The 19,487-nt window shown below is 38.8% G+C and overlaps 1 protein-coding gene across 3 annotated transcripts in view; it reads left to right on the forward strand.

Moving 5' to 3' along the window:
• Positions 1-9,811, forward strand: part of ITGB6 (integrin, beta 6) — an 85,812-nt gene extending 76,001 nt beyond the window's left edge. For all 3 annotated transcript variants that reach the window (XM_011947116.1, XM_011947115.1, XM_011947117.1), the window contains 2 exons: positions 2,926-3,092; positions 8,914-9,811. In XM_011947116.1, the coding sequence (XP_011802506.1) occupies positions 2,926-3,092; positions 8,914-9,012 (266 nt within the window). In that variant the 3' untranslated portion in view covers positions 9,013-9,811. The remainder of the gene's footprint in view (positions 1-2,925; positions 3,093-8,913) is intronic.
• Positions 9,812-19,487: the final 9,676 nt, after the last annotated feature.

Genomic DNA, 19,487 nt, shown 5'->3' on the forward strand with positions numbered 1-19,487 from the left:
TCAGGGTGGCCTGGTGGAGGCTTCGGTAGAAGAGGCAAACTGAGAAGAGAGAAAGGGGCTGATCCCCAGGGTCCGCTAAGCAAATTGAAAAAAAAAAGAGCTGAGTGAAGGGTCGCCACCAGGGTGCTTGTAGACACAGGTGCTTGTAGACACAGATTTCTTTCATCTTCTTTCTTGCCCCCACCATCTGGAGGGACTTCCAGAGCATAAGAGCCGCAACAGAGTCAAGGAATGATAGGCGGGAAGGCTTCCTGGCTGGAAAGTACCAGCCAGGGTAGATGCTATACCCACAGGTTCCAACTTAGAGGCTCCAGGTCCTTGAGGTGATGAGGATAGAAAAGGGGAAAGAGTGCTGTATTTGCTGTAACAATAGTAATATTAATTATTATAGCAGCTCTCATTTTTTGAGCCCTTACTAATACCATTTGCCAGATGTTCTATATATTTTACATAATTCGCTTAATATTCTTAACAACCATATAAAACAGGTACCACTATTATTTTCATTTTAAAGGTAAGGAAACTGAGGCATAGAGACATTAAATAATTTGCTAGGTCTGGCAGTAATTACTTGCCAGAGCTGGTGGAGGAGCTCTGGCAGCCTGGCCTGGAGCCCATGCTCTGAACCACTGTGCTCTATTGCCTCCTACTGGCTATACAATCATCATACATATCTGAATCACAAAAGGATGTTAGATCAGCAGCATCCAACAGAACTGGTAGGCAAACCCTATATGTAATTTAAAATTTTCTAATAATTACATGAAAAAGTCAAAGAAACAGGTAAAATGAATTTTATTTACCATGTTATCAAAAATATTGTCATTTCAACATGTAATCAATACAAAAGCTGAGATTTTTTACATTTTTTTCATACCAAGTGTTCAAAATCAGTGTTTATTTCACCCTTACAGCCATAAGCTACTTGGGAAAACTCACATTTCAAGCACTCAATAGGCACATTGAGCTACCAGATTGCACAACGCATGTCGCAGAGTTAGATACTCAGGATCTTAGAAGTAGGTGCTGCACCAGCCAGGACTCAGTAGGCCACATTGCACACCGTGACAGAGGTGACCCTCTTCTTCCACGTAGAAATCCATTTGCAGTCTGAGCATCTCAAGAAACATCCGAGTATGAAAAGTGAAGGTCTCTGTTGTGTAAGACCTGCTCTGGCACTTGGACCAAAATCTTTCATTGAGAAATGTACAATTTCTGAGACTTTCAGTTCTTAATTATCTCTGTCAGACCGCACCCATTTCTTCTTTAGTCCCTTCTGGAGAACTCTCCTAATTCATGTCTAGGTGCAGGATTGTAGCAAGCTTCATCTTGCTTCGAGCAGGAGCATACTATGCCCCACCCCAGGCATTTCTTTGTAGCCAGTATATATTCTCATGACACAAGCCTGCTGCTTTATTTGTAGGAATGTGCTAACCTATTAGAGGCAGCTATGGTTCATTTGCTATGCGAGAATATAGTCTTTAGATCTTCATACAGTAATAGGTATGTCATTAGCTCCTTTTCTTATTTATGCATAATCTCTTTACATGGTTTCTTGGCCAAAGAACAAAAGTGTGTGAGGCCAGGCATCATGCTGTTAGTGGGTAATTAGTCCTACTCAGATTCACATCGACTCCAGATCCTTACCTTAAAGACAGCATGACTAGTCATATGTGTATAACTCTCCTTATTAAATCTCTAAAAGCAGTAAGACTTAGGATAAGCTAAGCATCATTCATTTCCTCCCCAGATACCATGGATTTTGCCTCATTTCTTGCAGAGGGATGCAGATATCTAGCGATAATGTTATGTGGGATTTTTTTTTCCATGAAAGTAAGAGGAGATCATAATTATAATGTTTCATTAAGAAACGTATCATCTCTTAGGCATATTGCAAGGACTATTAGTCATTCTGCTGTGAATTAGGAAAGGTACTGTATAATGGCAAAATTACATTAATATCATCAATAGAGTCAAAATAAGATTTCAGAGAATATTCAAGTTGAAAGGACCCTACAGAACATCTAATTTCCCAAACTTGCTTGAAAATAAGAATCATTTAGAATATTTAATAATACAAAATCAGTGGCCTTATCCAAGACCCACTGAATCAGAATATTGGGGAAAGGGTCTAGGAAGCCGTGTTAGTAAGCAAGAACACTTCAGCTTATTGTTATCAGAAAAGTTAAGGGAACACTGAACTTTGTTTTACAGGTGAAGGGCCTGGGGCTCAGAGAGGTCAATGGACTGGATCACATTCACACAGCTACTATACATCAGATGGGAATTGAATCCACCTCTCCTGAATCTAGTCCAGGAACTTCCCCAAAACCAGACTACTGCATTAGGGTTTGACAAAATAGAACTGAAACCCATCATTGTCTTCTGTCTATAAAGAAAGAAGGAAATAGTAATTTTTTCAAGGGATAGGTTTTATATAAATTTTAATGTAGTCTTCTAGACTCCCCATGATTCAAGAAGGTCCATAAAAAAACTGATCGCATGCAGCACACACACACACACACACACACACAGACACACACACATACACACTCCATTTCTACTTTATCATGGACTCAGAAGAGACCATTTTTAGTGATTAAACTAGTCTTTTTTCTTAATCCTTTAAATATTCCATGTGCATTAATTATCACTTTTTTGGATTCTCTTTTAGAGTCAGCCATCAAGTCTATATACATTTACTTTGAATAACTAAATTCTTCCTTTATCTTTTGTTCTACTTTGAAGGAATGCAGGGCTATCCTTCAACAAGTAACTCATTTTTAAAATTTAAGCAAAGCAAAGATGGTGTCAATATTTATCCTCTGCTGCAGAAAAAGTAGATGGAAAATCCAACAAGAAATGCCTTTCCAATGTCAAAATGTTGATTTTACCACCTTCTCATAATTTTCTTTATTTCTGCAGATTGTCCAAAGCCTCCAAACATTCCCATGATCATGTTGGGGGTTTCCCTGGCTATTCTTCTCATTGGGGTTGTCCTGCTGTGCATCTGGAAGCTGCTGGTGTCATTTCATGATCGTAAAGAAGTTGCCAAATTTGAAGCAGAACGATCAAAAGCCAAGTGGCAAACGGTATGTGGAAACTTAGGGCTACTCCCTGTCTAGGGGAGAAAGAGGCTGGTGGAAGAGACTGAGGGGCTCAGCTTTCTTCTGTTCTGAGAGTTCAGGTGTCACATTTTTTCTCTCCCACTCTTGCCATGACCCCAACAGCTTTGATTTCTGTTCTGCTTCGGGGGCAAAGGAACCTCTATCCATTATCTGGACCCAGATGACCCTCATAGCATAGATTTGTCTCAGTGCGGTGGGGATTTCCACCAAAATGAAGAGTCTCATGAGGCTCCTGAGACAGCTGCTTCGGGACATCAGGGAAGTATATTTTTACCAGTGCTTCCTCACCACTAGGAATTATCCCTCAGGCCCCATTTGATAAAGCACGGGTGCTGTATCTAAACATTTCCATAAATTGGTTATGTTATAATGAATAGAATAATGTTCATAAGTAGTATGATAATTCATGCCGATTTCTATGGAAATACTTGTTACTGATCTAATCGGTTACAAAGCAAAATTGAGATGATTTTTTAAATGCCATGCAGTTATTTTTTCTGAATAACATAAATTTTAAACAGAGACCTGAAGAAAAGCCCAAAAGTATTAACCTTTAAATACATAAACTCAATAGGAATAATTTAAGTGCCTTCTCTTCACAAGAGGCAAGCAGAAGGCAGGACTATAGTTTTCCGTGTTTCTTTTCCACAGGAGAGATAATTACATTTCTAGAGACCCATAGAAACAATTTCATGGTTTTAATTTCATCTCTCTACCTCTAATGATGTGTCCAGGTATCTAACAGCAATTATCTTACATTGCTGATTCTAACAACAATGATATCACTGGAGAAAATGCAGGCAGACACAATGCTCCTTTGGATTTGTCCACGCAAATAATTTGATGTTAACAATTTTTATAGCAATGCCTTCAATTCCTAAAGCAAATGGAATTTTCCATTTTTGATAAATTTATCTTGATAAGGGATGTTTATGTTGTATGCACTTATTCTAAATTAATCATAATATATGGTACAGGACAATCAACAGTGAAAATTTTTATCTACTTTATCTTCCCATTAAAAATGTGCTAGATACAACAGCCAAATGCAATTTGGATCTTGTTTGGATCATGATTTGAACAGTCCTCCCGTAAAAATACATTTTTAAAACAACTGGAAAAAGGCTAGGCATGGTGACTCACACTTGTAATCTTAGAACTTTGGGAGGCCAAGACAGGAGGATTGGATCACTTGAGCTCAGGAGTTCAAGTTGGGCAACACGGCAAAACCCCGTCCCTACAAAAAGAAATACAAACATTAGCCAGGCATGGTGGTGCACACCTGTAGTCCCAGCTACTTGGGAGGCTAAGGCAGGAGGATCACTTGAGCCATGAGGTCAAGGCTGCAGTGAGCCACGATCATGCCATTGCATTCCAGCCTGGGCGACAGAGTGAGACCCAGTATCCAAAATAAATAATAAATACATGAAACGACTGAGAAAAGATTAATACATGCTGGGTATTAGAATGATAGCAAGTAAGTATAATTTGATTAGGTATGATAATGGCATGGTGACATTGCTAGAAAATATCCATATTTTTTAGAGATGCATACTGAAGGAGTGAAAGGAGATGAAAGCTGGGGTTTGCTTTGAAATAATTCAGCCAAGAGAGTGGGATGGAGGGATAGTTGAAGCAGGTGTGGCAGAATTGTGATAACTGTTGAGTCTGAGTGATAGGTCTTTGGAGGTTTGTTATATAGCTTTCCTCTTTTTGTGAATGTATGTATTTTCCATAATTAAGCAAAATTCGTCAGGAGAAGATATAATTTACTCATTCCTAACAATGTAAAGGTAAACAGATAGGTTAGCTTGGTGACTTAGAACACAGTACTAATAAGCCCAAAGTTGTAGGACAGTTCACTTCACCTGACCCCTGGCCACAGGTGTTTATTTTTGACTTTTATCAACTCTCCAACAAATGCCTTGTGATGGTTAGAAGGGCAACCTGGTAAAAGAATGTGATTAAGTTGCCACAAAGGACAATAGCAGCAAGCCCCATGATGTAATCCTGGCATTTCCATTTTGAAGAGCTAAACTGAGGCTCAGAGAAGTTAAGGGACTTCCCTAACTTTTGGTGCATAGTTAAGCTGAAGCCTAATTATTCATTGTTCTTCTAAGCACAGCCTTTGGTTGACCCTCCTAGAAATAATAAGCAGGTGTTCCACAAACACGCACTTGGGCAATTACGTGATGTGTATCTACTAACCAGCACATTTCAATGTGCTCATACAGAGGCATAAATACTGACAAGTGATTAATATCTTTAAAATAACATTTTAATTAACAGTTAATTTCCCCCAAAACATGAATCTTTCTCCCTCAGGATGTAGAACATGACTGAAATTCAAATACTGAATTTTTGCTGTTTCTTCATCTAACATGCGACCCAAGCATGCATTAAACAGAAAAAAAAAAGCATAAATGGAAAATATTATTCCCTCATTAAATTGAGTTTCTTTGAATAACAAATATTTGATGTTCCTGACTAGATAATGACTGGATAGTAATTATTCACTTGGATGCAAAAAAGGTTTAACTCAAATAATTCAGTTTAAATTTCAGTAACATCCTACTGGAAAAAATTGTCACTTACTGTACACGTTTAGAAGTCTTCAATTTAATTGAGTGTTTTCTCTGAAACCTAGTTCTTCTTGAAGAAGTGAATTTGACTGGTCTTGGAAACCCAGTGCCCTCCAGGGACGATCGGGACAGTCAGGCCTCCTGGCCATAGGACTGCATCGGACTCATAAAGTGACAGGGCTTAAGACAGAAAGATCTCCACTCCTACCTCCTAAAACCTTTCAGAGCAGCTGTAAAGAAAGGTTATCTTTTTATCATGCTTTTAAAAATAATGCCCACCCCCACATTCTTTATGAAAACACAAATGAAACATATTTAAATTCATCTTTGATTAGACATTTTTTTTCTAGGATGACAAGTCATTAACTTGAGGCAAAAAAAAATGTTCAGCCCGACATTTCTTGCAGTCATGGACTGATTTTGTACTGCGCTAAGCAAATCAGGTCTGCGTTTGGCAGTTGGTCGATCATTAAGGAAGCTGTGGGTCATGACAGAGTTTTCCTATTATCACTTTTTCAATCTTGAAAAATGTGCTATTGCGTTTGCAAAATCCAAGCCTAAATTAGCACTCCCAGACTCCTGGGGGAATCAGCCTGGTCACCCCAGATGGTTAGGGGAAAACTGACCTTTTCGGAGCAGTGGATTGCACACTCACCTGAAATAGAGCAGGACTCAAGCCTGCATTTCTCCTGGAAAGTCTGTGTAGAGAGGTTACAGTCAGAAGAGCACTAGAGGAGGTAGTGTGGACATTTCCACACCTCCTCCTGGAACAAAACCCAACGTGAGTGCATTATCCTGACCTCTGATCTTCAGCTAAGGCCGGAAAATACCCTACCACACACAACAGCAATATGTACTTGCTCTTCATCCACTTTTACACTTCCACCTTACCGTCTTACTCTGGTGAAGTCTGCTTTACCCATCACTCCCTATAAGCAATGTCTTGGCCCTAAACCAGTTTTGCAAGGGACTCCCAAAATATTGCAGACCTGAATGAATGAAGTTGCTTTAAAATACAGAAGTTGCTTTAAAATACAGAAGTTGCTTTAAAATACAGAATGAAAATTCTGCCATAAAAATTAAACATTCAACTAAATATCTACTAAATAACATTGTGTTATCTTGTCAGTTGCAACTCAAGTCACACTCAAGTGTGGGATATGGGTGTATTGCAATATGTTTGACATGATATAGGGTGCACCTACAAGCAAGTACCTGGTCCTACAGAGCTCTAAGCTGGCCCTGCTCACAACCTGTGTCCTCTTTCAAAGTGTCTTTTCTGTTCAAAAAGGTGGGAGCTTCCTGGAGGAAGCGAGAACTTCCTCCAGGACAGGCTTACCCTGTCATTGCTGGCCTAAACCTCTTACTTTTTTCCATCTTGCTTCTTCAATTGAGTCCCTCATTCTCCTGTAACCAACTAGATTCTAGTCTCTCAAATTTAATAGAATTCCATGCATGATTTTTATTTGCAAATGAGACTCAATCTACATCTAAATTCACATCAGTCTGCCCTTTGCCTTCAAAATCTCAAATTCTTAGGGCAGCAGGACTAGATAAGATCTGGAGGTCCCTCAGAATTAACCAGGCTGCTCTCAGGAATAGAAGTACTATACCAACTTAGCTTTCACCCATCATCCACCATCAGCAAAGGAACCTCTTTTCTGTTTGGCTTTATTATAGAAATAGCATATCTCTTTAAAGGCACATAGCAAAGGTAACATGCCACTGACCAGAGGTCAGGCCACTGGCTCTGGACAACATAGAAATGGGTGCAGCTGTGATTCCCACTCACAATGAGGGCACTGAGGCCAATGAGTGGGAAACACCAGGGAGTGTTTCCAGTTTTATTCAATTCTTCTAAGAGCTGAAAGAAATGTACTGAGCAAGCAAAGACAATCATGTTCTTTTTCAAATCCACCCCTAGAAATTGTTACCATAGCTATAATTCATGGAATGAGGTGATCAAAGCATAAGATTTTAACTTAGAAGGTCAGAGGCAGTACCTGGATTCCATACATACTCAGTAATGGGCTTAGAAATGTTAAGTGTACCAAAGCCCTGGGGGAAAATATCTTAATAATCCTCTGTAAAACCTAAAAGAAAAGGAAATTCCAAATGTGAAGAAAAACTATAAATAGGAACTAATGAGAAGAGGCAGCATTTATGGAGCATTTGCTATGTGCTACACACAGTGCTAAAATACTTTACCTGGATAAGGTAGGCACAGATATGGACACCAAGGCTCAGAGTGGCTTCAGTACGGTCATGTGGTGGAGCTGGCTTTGGACCCAGACTGTCTGTTGCCATAGCCTGTGTGGTCAACCTTGGAAAGTGGGAGAAAAGAAACCGTACCTTACCCAAATACCTTCCTCCTGCCTGGAACAACTAAAGAGGCTTGATCCTTCTGGACCTTCTGGTCCTTTTGGCTACAGCACCACTGCTATTGGCACCTGGAGGCACATCTACAGCCCAAGCAGCACAGCTGAGCTACCCAGAAGTCCCACACCCAACCTCCCCACTGTACCCAAGGCAAAGTCATTTTTCCTGGCCTGCCTTTGGATTGCAACTCTTTCATGACCCCAGGGTCCTCCATAACAGTCTCTTGTGGTTGTCTTACACACTGTTTTACATAGTAAGCAAAAGACAGCTGGTTCTTCGGCTACCCAGAGTTTTGATCTGATCTGATCTCAGCATGTTTATTTGTGCCCTTGTTTGATGCCTCTCATCAGTAACACGTTTGTTAAAGGCAGATACTGTGTCGTTCATTTTTGTATGTTTCTACCAGTTTCGCTTTTCCTGTTTTTCACTTTTTTGGCTTTGATTTCACTTTTGGTTCATCTATCACTGTTCATGCCACTCATTCCATACATACTGAGCACCTGCTCTGGGCCAGGGACACAGTGCTGGGAAAACAGCAGTGAGCACAATAGCTGAAGCCTTGTTTTCTATCTGTAAATTTGTGCGTTACCAAAAGAGGTAAGATTTTTAGAATATACATATGGGACGTGTTCTGTATATTTAACAAAATGAAAATGTGTAAATTGCAAAACACTAAATGTATGAAATACCAAGTTAATCAAAATCGTTCTAATAGTTTCCAAGATTGAGCTTGACTCTGCTCTTCCATTTGCAGTTAATATACTGTATTAATACAGTATAATAACCAAATGTACATACTTTCACTTGAATCTTTTTTTTTTCAGGGAACCAATCCACTCTACAGAGGCTCCACGAGTACTTTTAAAAATGTAACTTATAAACACAGGGAAAAACAAAAGGTGGACCTTTCCACAGATGGATAGAACTACTTTATGCATGAAAAAAGTCTGTTTCACTGGTATGAAATGTTAATGCACTATTTAATTTTTTTCTCTTTGTTGCTTCAAAATGAGGTTGGTTTAAGATAATAATAGGGCATTTGCAGATAAGTTATCCTCTACATGAAGGTGAGAGACCGTTGGCAGGTTCAAAATAATCAAGAAGAGAAATATCCTTAGCAAAGAGGTGACTTTGGGGATCATTTGAGGAATACTAACTCTGTTGCATTAATGCTTCAAAAAATCATCAAAATGATTCATGGGGGCCTGATTTGCATTTGAAAAATGTTTGAAATTAGAAGCTCATTTGTTTCAGGAATGCAGCTACCTGAGTTCTTTGTCTCAGCAAAGTCACAAAGCCCACATACTCACATTGTATATCTATACTTGCCAATTAATTCTAAACCTGTAGGAAATATGCCCTCTCTTAAAGGATAATTTTTTGAAATCTCTGAAAAATGAGATTCTGATTTTACTTCAGCAAAGAGGTTGCAATTCTTCCGAAGATATCCCAAATATAAGGTTGAACATTAAGTGTTAATAATTTTTGTGAATTTATACACACCTAAACGTTAAGTACACAAATACTTTATTTGTTTTACAAATGAGAAATAAGTAATTTATAAATTAAGAAGTCACCTATAAAAATAAAAAGATAACAACCCTATCATTTAGCTTATTTTTAAATTACCTGAAAAACTATATTCTACACTCAGTTTCCTTTTTGACCCTGAGTTTTCAAACTGTTACTTCCCCCATATTTCTCAATCCATTTCACTCAGTTGCACAGTCTTTTAAACCCTGTAATTGTCACAGAAAAGTTTCTTTAAAAAAAAAAAATACTTTAAATGGTTAGCTTATTCAAAGAGCACTCCTATAATATAAAAGGAACATGCGTTAAACACAATAAAATTTTTTTTTTTTTTTTTTTTTTTTGAGATGGAGTCTCGGTGTGTCCCCTGGCTGGAGTGCAGAGGTGCAATCTCGACTCACTGCAAGCTCCGCCTCCCGGGATCAAGCCGTTCTCCTGCCTCAGCCTCCTGAGTCGCTGGGACTACAAGCGCCCGCCACCGCGCCCAGCTAAATTTTTGTATTTTTAGTAGAGACGGGATTTCACTGTGGTCTTGATCTCCTGACCTTGTGATCCGCCCGCCTCGGCCTCCCAAAGTGCTGGGATTACAGGCGTGAGCCACAAACACAATAAAACTTTAAATGGCTCTAAATCAAGTACATCAAAAGTATACAAGTCTTAAAGGCTTTTTAATACATACTCTTTTCCTATCTATGTAACCCAACTTGCACATTTCAGCTGCATGTGGTGAATATGCATCATACATTTACTTTAAGAGGTAAGATTTTACTTGCAAAATACATGTGCAAATTAGGGATCCATCAGTTGATGGAAGAGATGGACTCTAGAATATTATTTCTTATGGTTATTACTCCTTTACAAAGTACTTTCATCTCACTTGATCCTCATAAGGAAACAATGGCTCAGAGTGAGTAGAGCTGGGTTCAGAATCTAGATCTTCTAACTCCAAGCCATCTTCTCTTTCCACTGCAGGAAACTGCCTCTTTTGTCAGTGAAATAATAGAAAGATTGTGTTAGTTAGCAATAACTGTCATTTGTTTGAAAATGTGTTTGAGACTAAGCAAATAGCATTTAAACTACTGGCATACAGAGAAGATATTGTACTTTTGCGCAATGTTTATGACCTTTGATTAAATTGTAATGTGAAGCTTTTACTAGGTGAATAGTTCATTATGTAGTGGAGGCTTCGGGGTTGTCCATTGAATTGTCACAGCAAAATCTATAAGTTTCTTCAATTCTACAAGATAGATCCGTATACATTTGATCACTTGGAGACTCTTTTATTGCTGGTTTTTAAATAACTCAGGTAAATCAGACCTTTACGGAGTACATGGCTAGATGAAAGAATTACTGAACAATCACCTTGAAAATCCGAAGGGCTAATATACCCTTTATGTTCCTGACTGATGCACAGAACCTGGGGGAAATCTACAGCAACATACAGGTTGCAACGCTGATGACACAACAGCAATCCTCTCCTCTACATGGACTTACTGTTGCATTTTTTTATTATTATTATTATTGGAATGGGATTTTAGAAAATAGAAGTTACCTTTGTGTGTGTGTTTTAGGGAAGGTAGAGAAGAATCTGCTCTTTCTCTGAATACTGTTTTGACTCCAGGCGGGACCTTGGAAAGGCCAAAACATTAACAGTAGTACTTCTGTTCACTGAAGAGTTATGTTACCTGAAGATAAAATGGTTTTGTCGTGTTTATTATTGTATTTTGTGTTGATGTAAATAAACATGGTAATTTAAACAAGGAACCTCAGAGGGATGATAGTTTCTTTTATTTGCTTGGTACAAAACCCTCTTCTTGGATTTCTGGATTCCTCTGTGACCTGTTCTGACTGCCTTGCTGGTTTTGGTCTGGGGCCAAGGAGAAGAGCAAAAGGAGGCAATCACGGAAGGCAAGAGACAGCAGGGAGTGGGCCTGGACATCACCATTTTGTAAAGTCAAGTTCTTTAGAGTTAGTGCTATGAACTGAAATGTATCATCTTCCACCCCCAATAGCCCCTGTCCCCCCAAAATTCATGTATTGAAGTCTTAACCCCCAATATCTGAGACTGTAGTTGTGCTTAGAAATAGAGCCTTTAAAGAGATAATTAAAGGCTGAGCATGGTGGCTCATGCCTATAATCCCAGCACTTGGGGAGGCTGAGGCAGACAGATCACAAGGTCAGGAGTTCGAGACCAGCATGGCCAACATAGTGAAACCCTGTCTCTACTAAAAATACAAAAATTAGCCAGGTGCGGTGGCAGGCACCTGTAGTCCCAGCTACTCGGGAGGCTGAGGCAGGAGAATCGCTTGAAGCCAGGAAGTAGAGGTTGCAGTGGGCTGAGACCAGGCCATTGCACTCCAACCTGGGTGACAGAATGAGACTCCATCTCAAAAAAGAAAAAGAGAGATAATTAAATTAAAATAAGGTGCTGGAGTTGGGCCCTGGTCCGGTATGACTGGTGTCCTTATAAGAAGCGGAAGTTAGGACTCAGACATAAGGAAAACCATGTGAAGATATAGGGAGAGGGTGGCCAACTACAAGCCAAGGAGAGAGGCCTCATAAGAAACCAACCCAATTGCCACCTGGACCTGGGACTCCTGGCCCCCAGAACTGAGGGAAAATAAATTCCTGTTGTGGAAGCCCCCTAGTCTGTGGTGCCTGCTGCAGCAGCCTGAGCACACTCACGCAGTCAGGGAGTGTATTCTTCTGCACATCCATTTGTTAGGTATCATGGTGCCATGCTTATCTTCTGAATCGGGAAAATTAAGCACAGAGAGACCAAATGTTGGCAAAAGGAGTCCATTTAATTCCTTTTTAAAGGCCCATTTCTTACAAAACGACAGGCAAATTCAAATCAAGAGTACTTATATTCTGAAACACACTGTCTTTTGTAAACTAAAGGCCAAATGTCTGAAAATAGAGAAACTGCTCCCATTTTGAACAGCACGAAGAAAGTCCCTTCTCTTCTTAATTTTTCCATCTGGGAGGTGGAATTCTTGTGTCTTCTAGCAGCTATCACAATTCTTGACACAGTAGCAACTCAATAAATTCATTCAACAAATATTTATTGAATGCCTTGCATATGCCAGACACTGTTCTTATGATTATGGATATAGTGAACAATGAGCAAAACAAGTAATCTCTATGCTTCCGAATGAGACAGAAAATAATAAACCAGTAAATATACATTATTAGGGTCCTGGACCCAGTTTGTGCAGACCCCAGATCCACTTGGCCCCACCTGCTTTCCAGGCCTATGCCGGGAGTTACCCCTGCACAGTCCCCTTGGTAGTAAAACCCCAACTTCTTCCTAATTCCTCACAGGTTGAGGCGCTGCTGCAATTCCTGTGCCCAAGTCCAGAATGGCTTCCCTAGCTGCTGCCCCAAGGAACCACATAACACAACAGGAAGGTTCAAGGAGTCAACACTCTGAAGAAGGAATGTAGATCCATAAGAGACAGAGATGGGAAGGAACCAGTAGATGAACGGGAGCTGAGCCACCAGCAATGTCTTCTGGGGAAGCAGTGGCCAGCTTCCCAATGCCTCATCTTGTATCTCTGTTCCCTCATTAGCTGCCTCCCTGCCCTTTTTCACTGGGATAGCACCCCCCAATAAAACATTAGCACATAACCTTGCTTGGGTTCTTATTATATGAGGAGCCTGGACTAAGACTGTCTAACAGTCCTAAGAACTAACAGAAAATAAAGCAGGACAAAAAACGACACAATACCCTGTGAGGGTGCGCCCTTAGAGTCGTAATTTCTTTTATTTTTATTTATTTATTTTTTGAGACAGACTCTCACTCTGTCACCCAAAATGGAGTGCAGTGGCATGATCTCAGCTCACTGCAATTTCCGCCTCCCAGGAAAGTGAATCCAAAAGTGAATCACTCTAGACTGGGCAAAGGGTAGAAAACTTGATCTTCTATCTTTCTCATTTGGTTTCACAACCAGCAAGGGAGCAGCATGGCACCCCAGAAGTTTTGCATCTCATGAGCTCTCCTGGAGCTAGGCCCTGGGAGATGCCTGGCAGTCAAAGGCACAGATTTGACCGCCACTACCCCCACCCGCCACTCTTTGGTGTCATTGACATGGCAAGACTTCACAAATCCCACAGAGGATCTAGTTCAGTTTGAACTTTAATCTGACCTTTGCAATTTCCAGGTATGTATTTTATGAAAGAACTTACTGCTCAAATAGTATTTACTTTTCTGGCCTAAAATACATTTACATTTATGGTCTTTCATATCAATCAATCCTGTTCCAAGTCAATATCTGAAGCTCTCGTATCAAGGAACTCTGTTGTTTGTCAATAACTGGCCCAATGAAAAGTTTATTTTTTTAATCCAGTTGACTTTGCTATACATGATATAGACGAGTGTGTATGTGTATATGTAAATACATACATATATGTTTCTTGTTTCAATAGCTATATCTTCCTAGCATTAAAGAGCTTGCATTGCTAATAAAAATTAGGGTTAACTGCAAGTTGTGCACATGTACCCTAGAACTTGAAGTATAATAATAATAATAAAAAAGAAAAAAAATCAAAAGCTCAAAAAAATTAGGGTTTAAAGAAGAACATTAGATGAATTAATTTTAATAGAGTTTAATTGAGCAATTCACAAATCAGGCAGTTTCTCAACCAGAGTAGGTTCAGAGTGACTCTGGCAGTTCTGTGTGGTCAGAGAGGATCTATGGACAGAAAAGGGAAAGCGAGATACAGAAAACAGAAGTGACAGGCAGAAACAACCAGATTGGTTACAGCCCTGCATTTGCCCTATTTGAACACGATTTGAACAGGTGGCCACCTACAAGTGGTTGAAGTATGGCTTCTGTGATGGGCTGAGACTTGGCTACTCATTACAAGAGTAAGTTACAGTCTGTTTCCACACCCAGTTAGGTTACATCGTTATGTACAGAGAAACCTTCAGGCCAAGTTTACCAAGAGGCAGATTTAAGCTAAACCTAATTTAACTTAAGGTAGCACCTACTGTTCTAAGTACATTATACATGTTAACTCACTCAGAGCTCACAACAAACCTATGGGGGGGTATTATTTTTATCTCCTATTTTACAAGTGAGGAAACTGAGGCACAGAGATGTTAAGTAAAGTCCCCAAGTCACACAGCCTAACAGACTTTGAAGTGTCAAAGATAAACAAAGCCAGACACTACTTAAGGTGGAAACAACAGACTTTAATCAGTAATATGCTATTGCAGTAGGGAAGAGCCCAGCATTAAGTGAACTCAACTTCCATTTATATGAAGCTTACTGAGCATTTTATTTTATTTTACTTTATTTTTATAATTTTAAGTTTTTGTGGGTACATAGTATAGGTATATATTTAGGGTATACAGGAGATGTTTTGATACAGGCATACAGTGAGTAATAATCATATCAGGGTAAATGGGGTACCCATCACCTCAAGCATTTAGTCTTTCTTTGTGTTACAAACAATCCAATTATACTCTTTTAGTTATTTTGAAATGTACAATAAATTATGGTTTACCATAGTCACCCTGTGGTGCTATCAAATACTACATCTTATTCATTCTATCTAACTGTATTTTTTGTACTCATTAACCGTCACTCCTTCCTCTCCCTGCCCGCTCTACTGCCCTTCCCAGCCTCCGGTAACCATCCTTTTACTTTCTGTCTCCATGAGTTCAATTGTTTTACTTTTTAGCTCCCATAAATAAATGAGAACATACGAAGTTTGTGTTTCTGTGCCCGGCTTACTTAACATAATGACCTCCAGTTCCATCCATGTTGTTGCAAATGACAGGATCTCATTCCTTTTATGGCTGAATATAGTACTCCATTAAGTGTATGTACCATGTCTTCCTTAGCCATTCATCTGTTGATGGACACAGGTTGCTTCCAAATCTTGGCTATTGTGAACAGTGCTACAATAAACATGGGAGTGCAAATATCTCTTTGATATACTCATTTCCTTTCTTTTGGGCATATACCTAAGAGTAGCATTGCTGGATCATATGTAGCTCTATTTTTAGTTGTTTCAGGAACCTTCAAACTGTTCTCCATAGTGGTTGTACTAATTTACATTCCCACCAACAGCATATGAGGGTTCCCTTTTCTCCACATCCTTGCCAGCACTTGTGGCCTGTCTTTTAGATAAAAGCCATTTTAACTGGGGTGAGATGGTATTTCGTTGTAGTTTTGATCTGCATTTCTCTGATGATCAGTGATGTTGAGCACATCTTCATATACCTGTTTGCCATTTGCATGTCTTCTTTTGAGAAATGTTTATTCAGATCTTTTGTCCATTTTAAAATCAAATATTTTTCCCCATAGAGTTGTTTGAGCTCCTTATATAATCGGGTTATGAATCCCTTGTCAGATGGATAGTTTGCAAAAATTTTCTTCCATATTGTAGCTTGTCTCTTCACTTTGTTGATTGTTTCCTTTGTTGTGCAGAAGCTTTTCTTTTATTTTTTAATTTTTATTTTTTTGACACTGGGTCTTGCTCTGTTGCCCAGGCTGCAGTGCAGTGGCACAAACTTGGCTCATTGCAACCTCCGCCTCCCAGGTTCAAGCAATTCTCCTGCCTCAGCCTCCCAAGTAGCTGGGATTACAGGCTTATGCTACCATGCCCTGCTAATTTTTGTATTTTAGTAGAGACAGGGTTGCACCCTGTTGGCTAGGCTGCTCTTGAACTCCTGACCTCAGGTGGTCTCTGTCAGCCTCGGCTTCCCAAAGTGCTGGGATTACGGGCGTGAGCCACCGTGCCTTTTAACTTGATGTGTTCCCCATTTGTCCATTTTTGCTTTAGATGCCTGTGTTTGTGGAGTATTACTCAAGAAATCTTTCCCCATTCCAATGTCTTGGAGAGTTTCCACAACGTTTTCTTGTGGTATTTTCATAGTCTGAGATCTTAGATTTAAGTCTTTAATCCATTTGGATTTGATTTTTGATGTCCAATTTTCCCAGCACCATTTATTTTGAAGAGACTGTTCTTTTGTCGACAATGTTCTTGGCAGCTTTGTCGAAAATGATTTCACTCTAGATGTATGGATTTGTTTCTGGTTCATGTATTAGTTCATTCTCACATTTCTGCAGAGAAATACCTGAGATTTTTGTACATGGCAAGAGATAGGGGTCTAGTTTCATTCTTCTGCATTTAGATGTCGAATTTTCCCAGCACCATTTATTTTGAAGAGACTGTTCTTTTGTCGACAATGTTCTTGGCAGCTTTGTCGAAAATGATTTCACTCTAGATGTATGGATTTGTTTCTGGGTTCATGTATTAGTTCATTCGCACATTTCTGTAAAGAAATGCTGAGATTGGGTAATTTATAAAGAAAAGAAGTTAAATTGCCTCACAGTTATGCAACCTGTACAGGAATCATGGGCACCTCTGCTTCTGGGGAGGCCTGAGGGAGCTCTTACTCGTGGCAGAAAGCAAAGCAGACATCTTACATGGCAGAAGCAGGGAGTGGGGAGGTGCCACTTTTAAAACAACCAGCTCTCATGATTACTCACTCATTCACTATCATGAGAACAAAAATCTATATGCCAACAGCAAGCAATTTTATTTGTAGCTATTTATTTCTTTTTCAGATTGCTTGCTGTTGGCATATAGATTTTTGTATGTTGGCATACTGATTTTTGTATGTTGACTTTATATCCTGACACTTTACTGAATGTATCAGTTCTGATAGTTTTTTGATGGAGTCTTTAAGTTTTTTCAAATATAAGATCATATAATCTGCAAACAGGATAATTTGACTTCTCCCTTTCCAATTTGATGGTCCTTTATTTCTTTCTCTTGTCTGATTTCTCCAGCTAGGACTTCCAGTAATATGTTAAATTACAGTGGTGAAAGTGGGCATCCTTGTCATGTTCCATATCTTAGAGGAAAGGTTTTCAGTTATTCTCCATTAAGTGTGATACTAGCTGTGGGTCTGTCATATATGATATTTATTGTGTTGAGGTATGTTCCTTCTATACAAAACTTTTTGAGAGTTTTTATCATGAAGGGATGTTGAATTTTATTAAATGCTTTTTCAGCACCAATTGAAATGGTCATATGGTTTTTGTCCTTCATTCTGTTGATCTGGTGTATTGCATTGATCAATGCACATATGTTAAACCATCCTTGCATCCATGGGATAAATTCCACTTGGTCATGATGAATGATCTTTCTAATGTGTTGTTGAATTCTGTTTGCTACTATTTTGTTGAGGATTTTCACATCAATGTTAATCAAAGATATTGGCTTGTAGTTTTCTTTTTTTGATGTGCTTTGATTTGGGGATCAAATTAATACTGACCTGATAGAATGAGGTTGGAAGGATTCCCTCTTCCTCTATTTTTTGACACAGTTTGAGTAAGATTGGTATTAGGTTTTTGGTTTTTTTAATGTTTGGTAAAATTCAGCAGTGAAGCCATTGGATCACTGGCTTTTCTTTGCTGAGATACTTTTTATTATGGCTTCAATCTTGTTACTTGTAATTGGTCTGTTCAGGTTTTGGATTCCTTCATGGTTCAATCTTGGTAGGTTGTATGTGTCTAGGAATGTATCCATTTCTTCCAGGGTTTCCAATTTATTGGCACATAGTTACTCATAGTAGCCTCTAATGATCCTTTGAATTTCTGCAGTATTGGCTGTAATGTCTCCTTTTTCATCTCTGATTTTATTTATTTTGGGTCTTTTCTCTTTTTTTCTTAGTCTGGCTAGAGGTTTGCCAGTTTTATTTATCTTTGCCAAAAAAACTTTTCATTTTGTTGATCTTTTATGTTGTTTTCTTCGTTTCAACTTCATTTGTTTCTGCTCTGATCTTTATCATTCCTTTTCTTCTAATTTTGAGTTTGGTTTGCTCTTGCTTTTCCAGTACTTTGAGTTGCATAATTGGGTTGGTTGTTTATTGAAGTTTTTCCACTTTTTTGATGTAGGCACTTGTAACCATAAGCTTTCCTCTTAGTAGTGCTTTTGTTGCCCCCATGAGCCAATCACCTCCCATTGGGCTCCACTTCCAACATTGAGGATTACAATTCAACATGAGATTTGGGTGGAGACACAGATACAAACCGTATCAGGTTTTGATATGTTGTGTTTCTGCTATCAATTCTTTCAAGAAAATTTGCAATTTCCTTCTTAATTTCTTCATTAACTCACTGGTCATTCATGAGCATATTATTTAATTCTCATGTGTTTATATAGTTCCTAAAATTCCTCTTGTTACTGATTTTTAGTGTTATTCCACTGTGGTCAGAGAAGATATTTGATGTAATTGTTTTTTAATGTTGTGAGACTTGTTTTGTGGCCTAACATGTAGTCTGTCCTTGAGGATAATCCATGTGTTGAAGAAAAGAATGTGTATTCTGCAGCCATTGGATGAAATGTTCTGTATATCTATTAGGTCCACTTGGTCTATAGTGAAAATTAAGTCTAATGTTTCTTTGTTGACTTTCTGTCTGGAAGATCCATCTGATGTTGAAAGTGGGGTGTTGAAGTCTCCAGGTATTATTGTATCGGGATCTATCTTTCTCTTTAGTTCTAATAGTATTTGCTTTATATATCTGGGTGCTCCAGTGTTGAGTGTATGTATATTTATAATTGTTATATCTTTTGCTAAATTGATCCCTTTATCATTTTATAATGATCTTCGTTTTCCTTTTTATAGTTTTTGTCTTTTTGGTTCTCATTTGCATGGGATAACATTTTTCATCCCTTTATTTTTAGTCTATGTATGTTTTATAGGTGAAGTTGTTTCTTGTAGGTAACAAATCACTGGGTCTTATTTTTTATCCATTCAGCCATGCTATGTCTTTTGATAGGTGAGGTTAGTCCACTTAACATTCAATGCTATTATTAAGTAAGGACTTGCTGCTATTATTTTGTT

Source organism: Colobus angolensis, unplaced genomic scaffold (assembly GCF_000951035.1).
Source record: "Colobus angolensis palliatus isolate OR3802 unplaced genomic scaffold, Cang.pa_1.0 Scaffold259, whole genome shotgun sequence".
Taxonomy (NCBI): Eukaryota; Metazoa; Chordata; class Mammalia; order Primates; family Cercopithecidae; genus Colobus; species Colobus angolensis.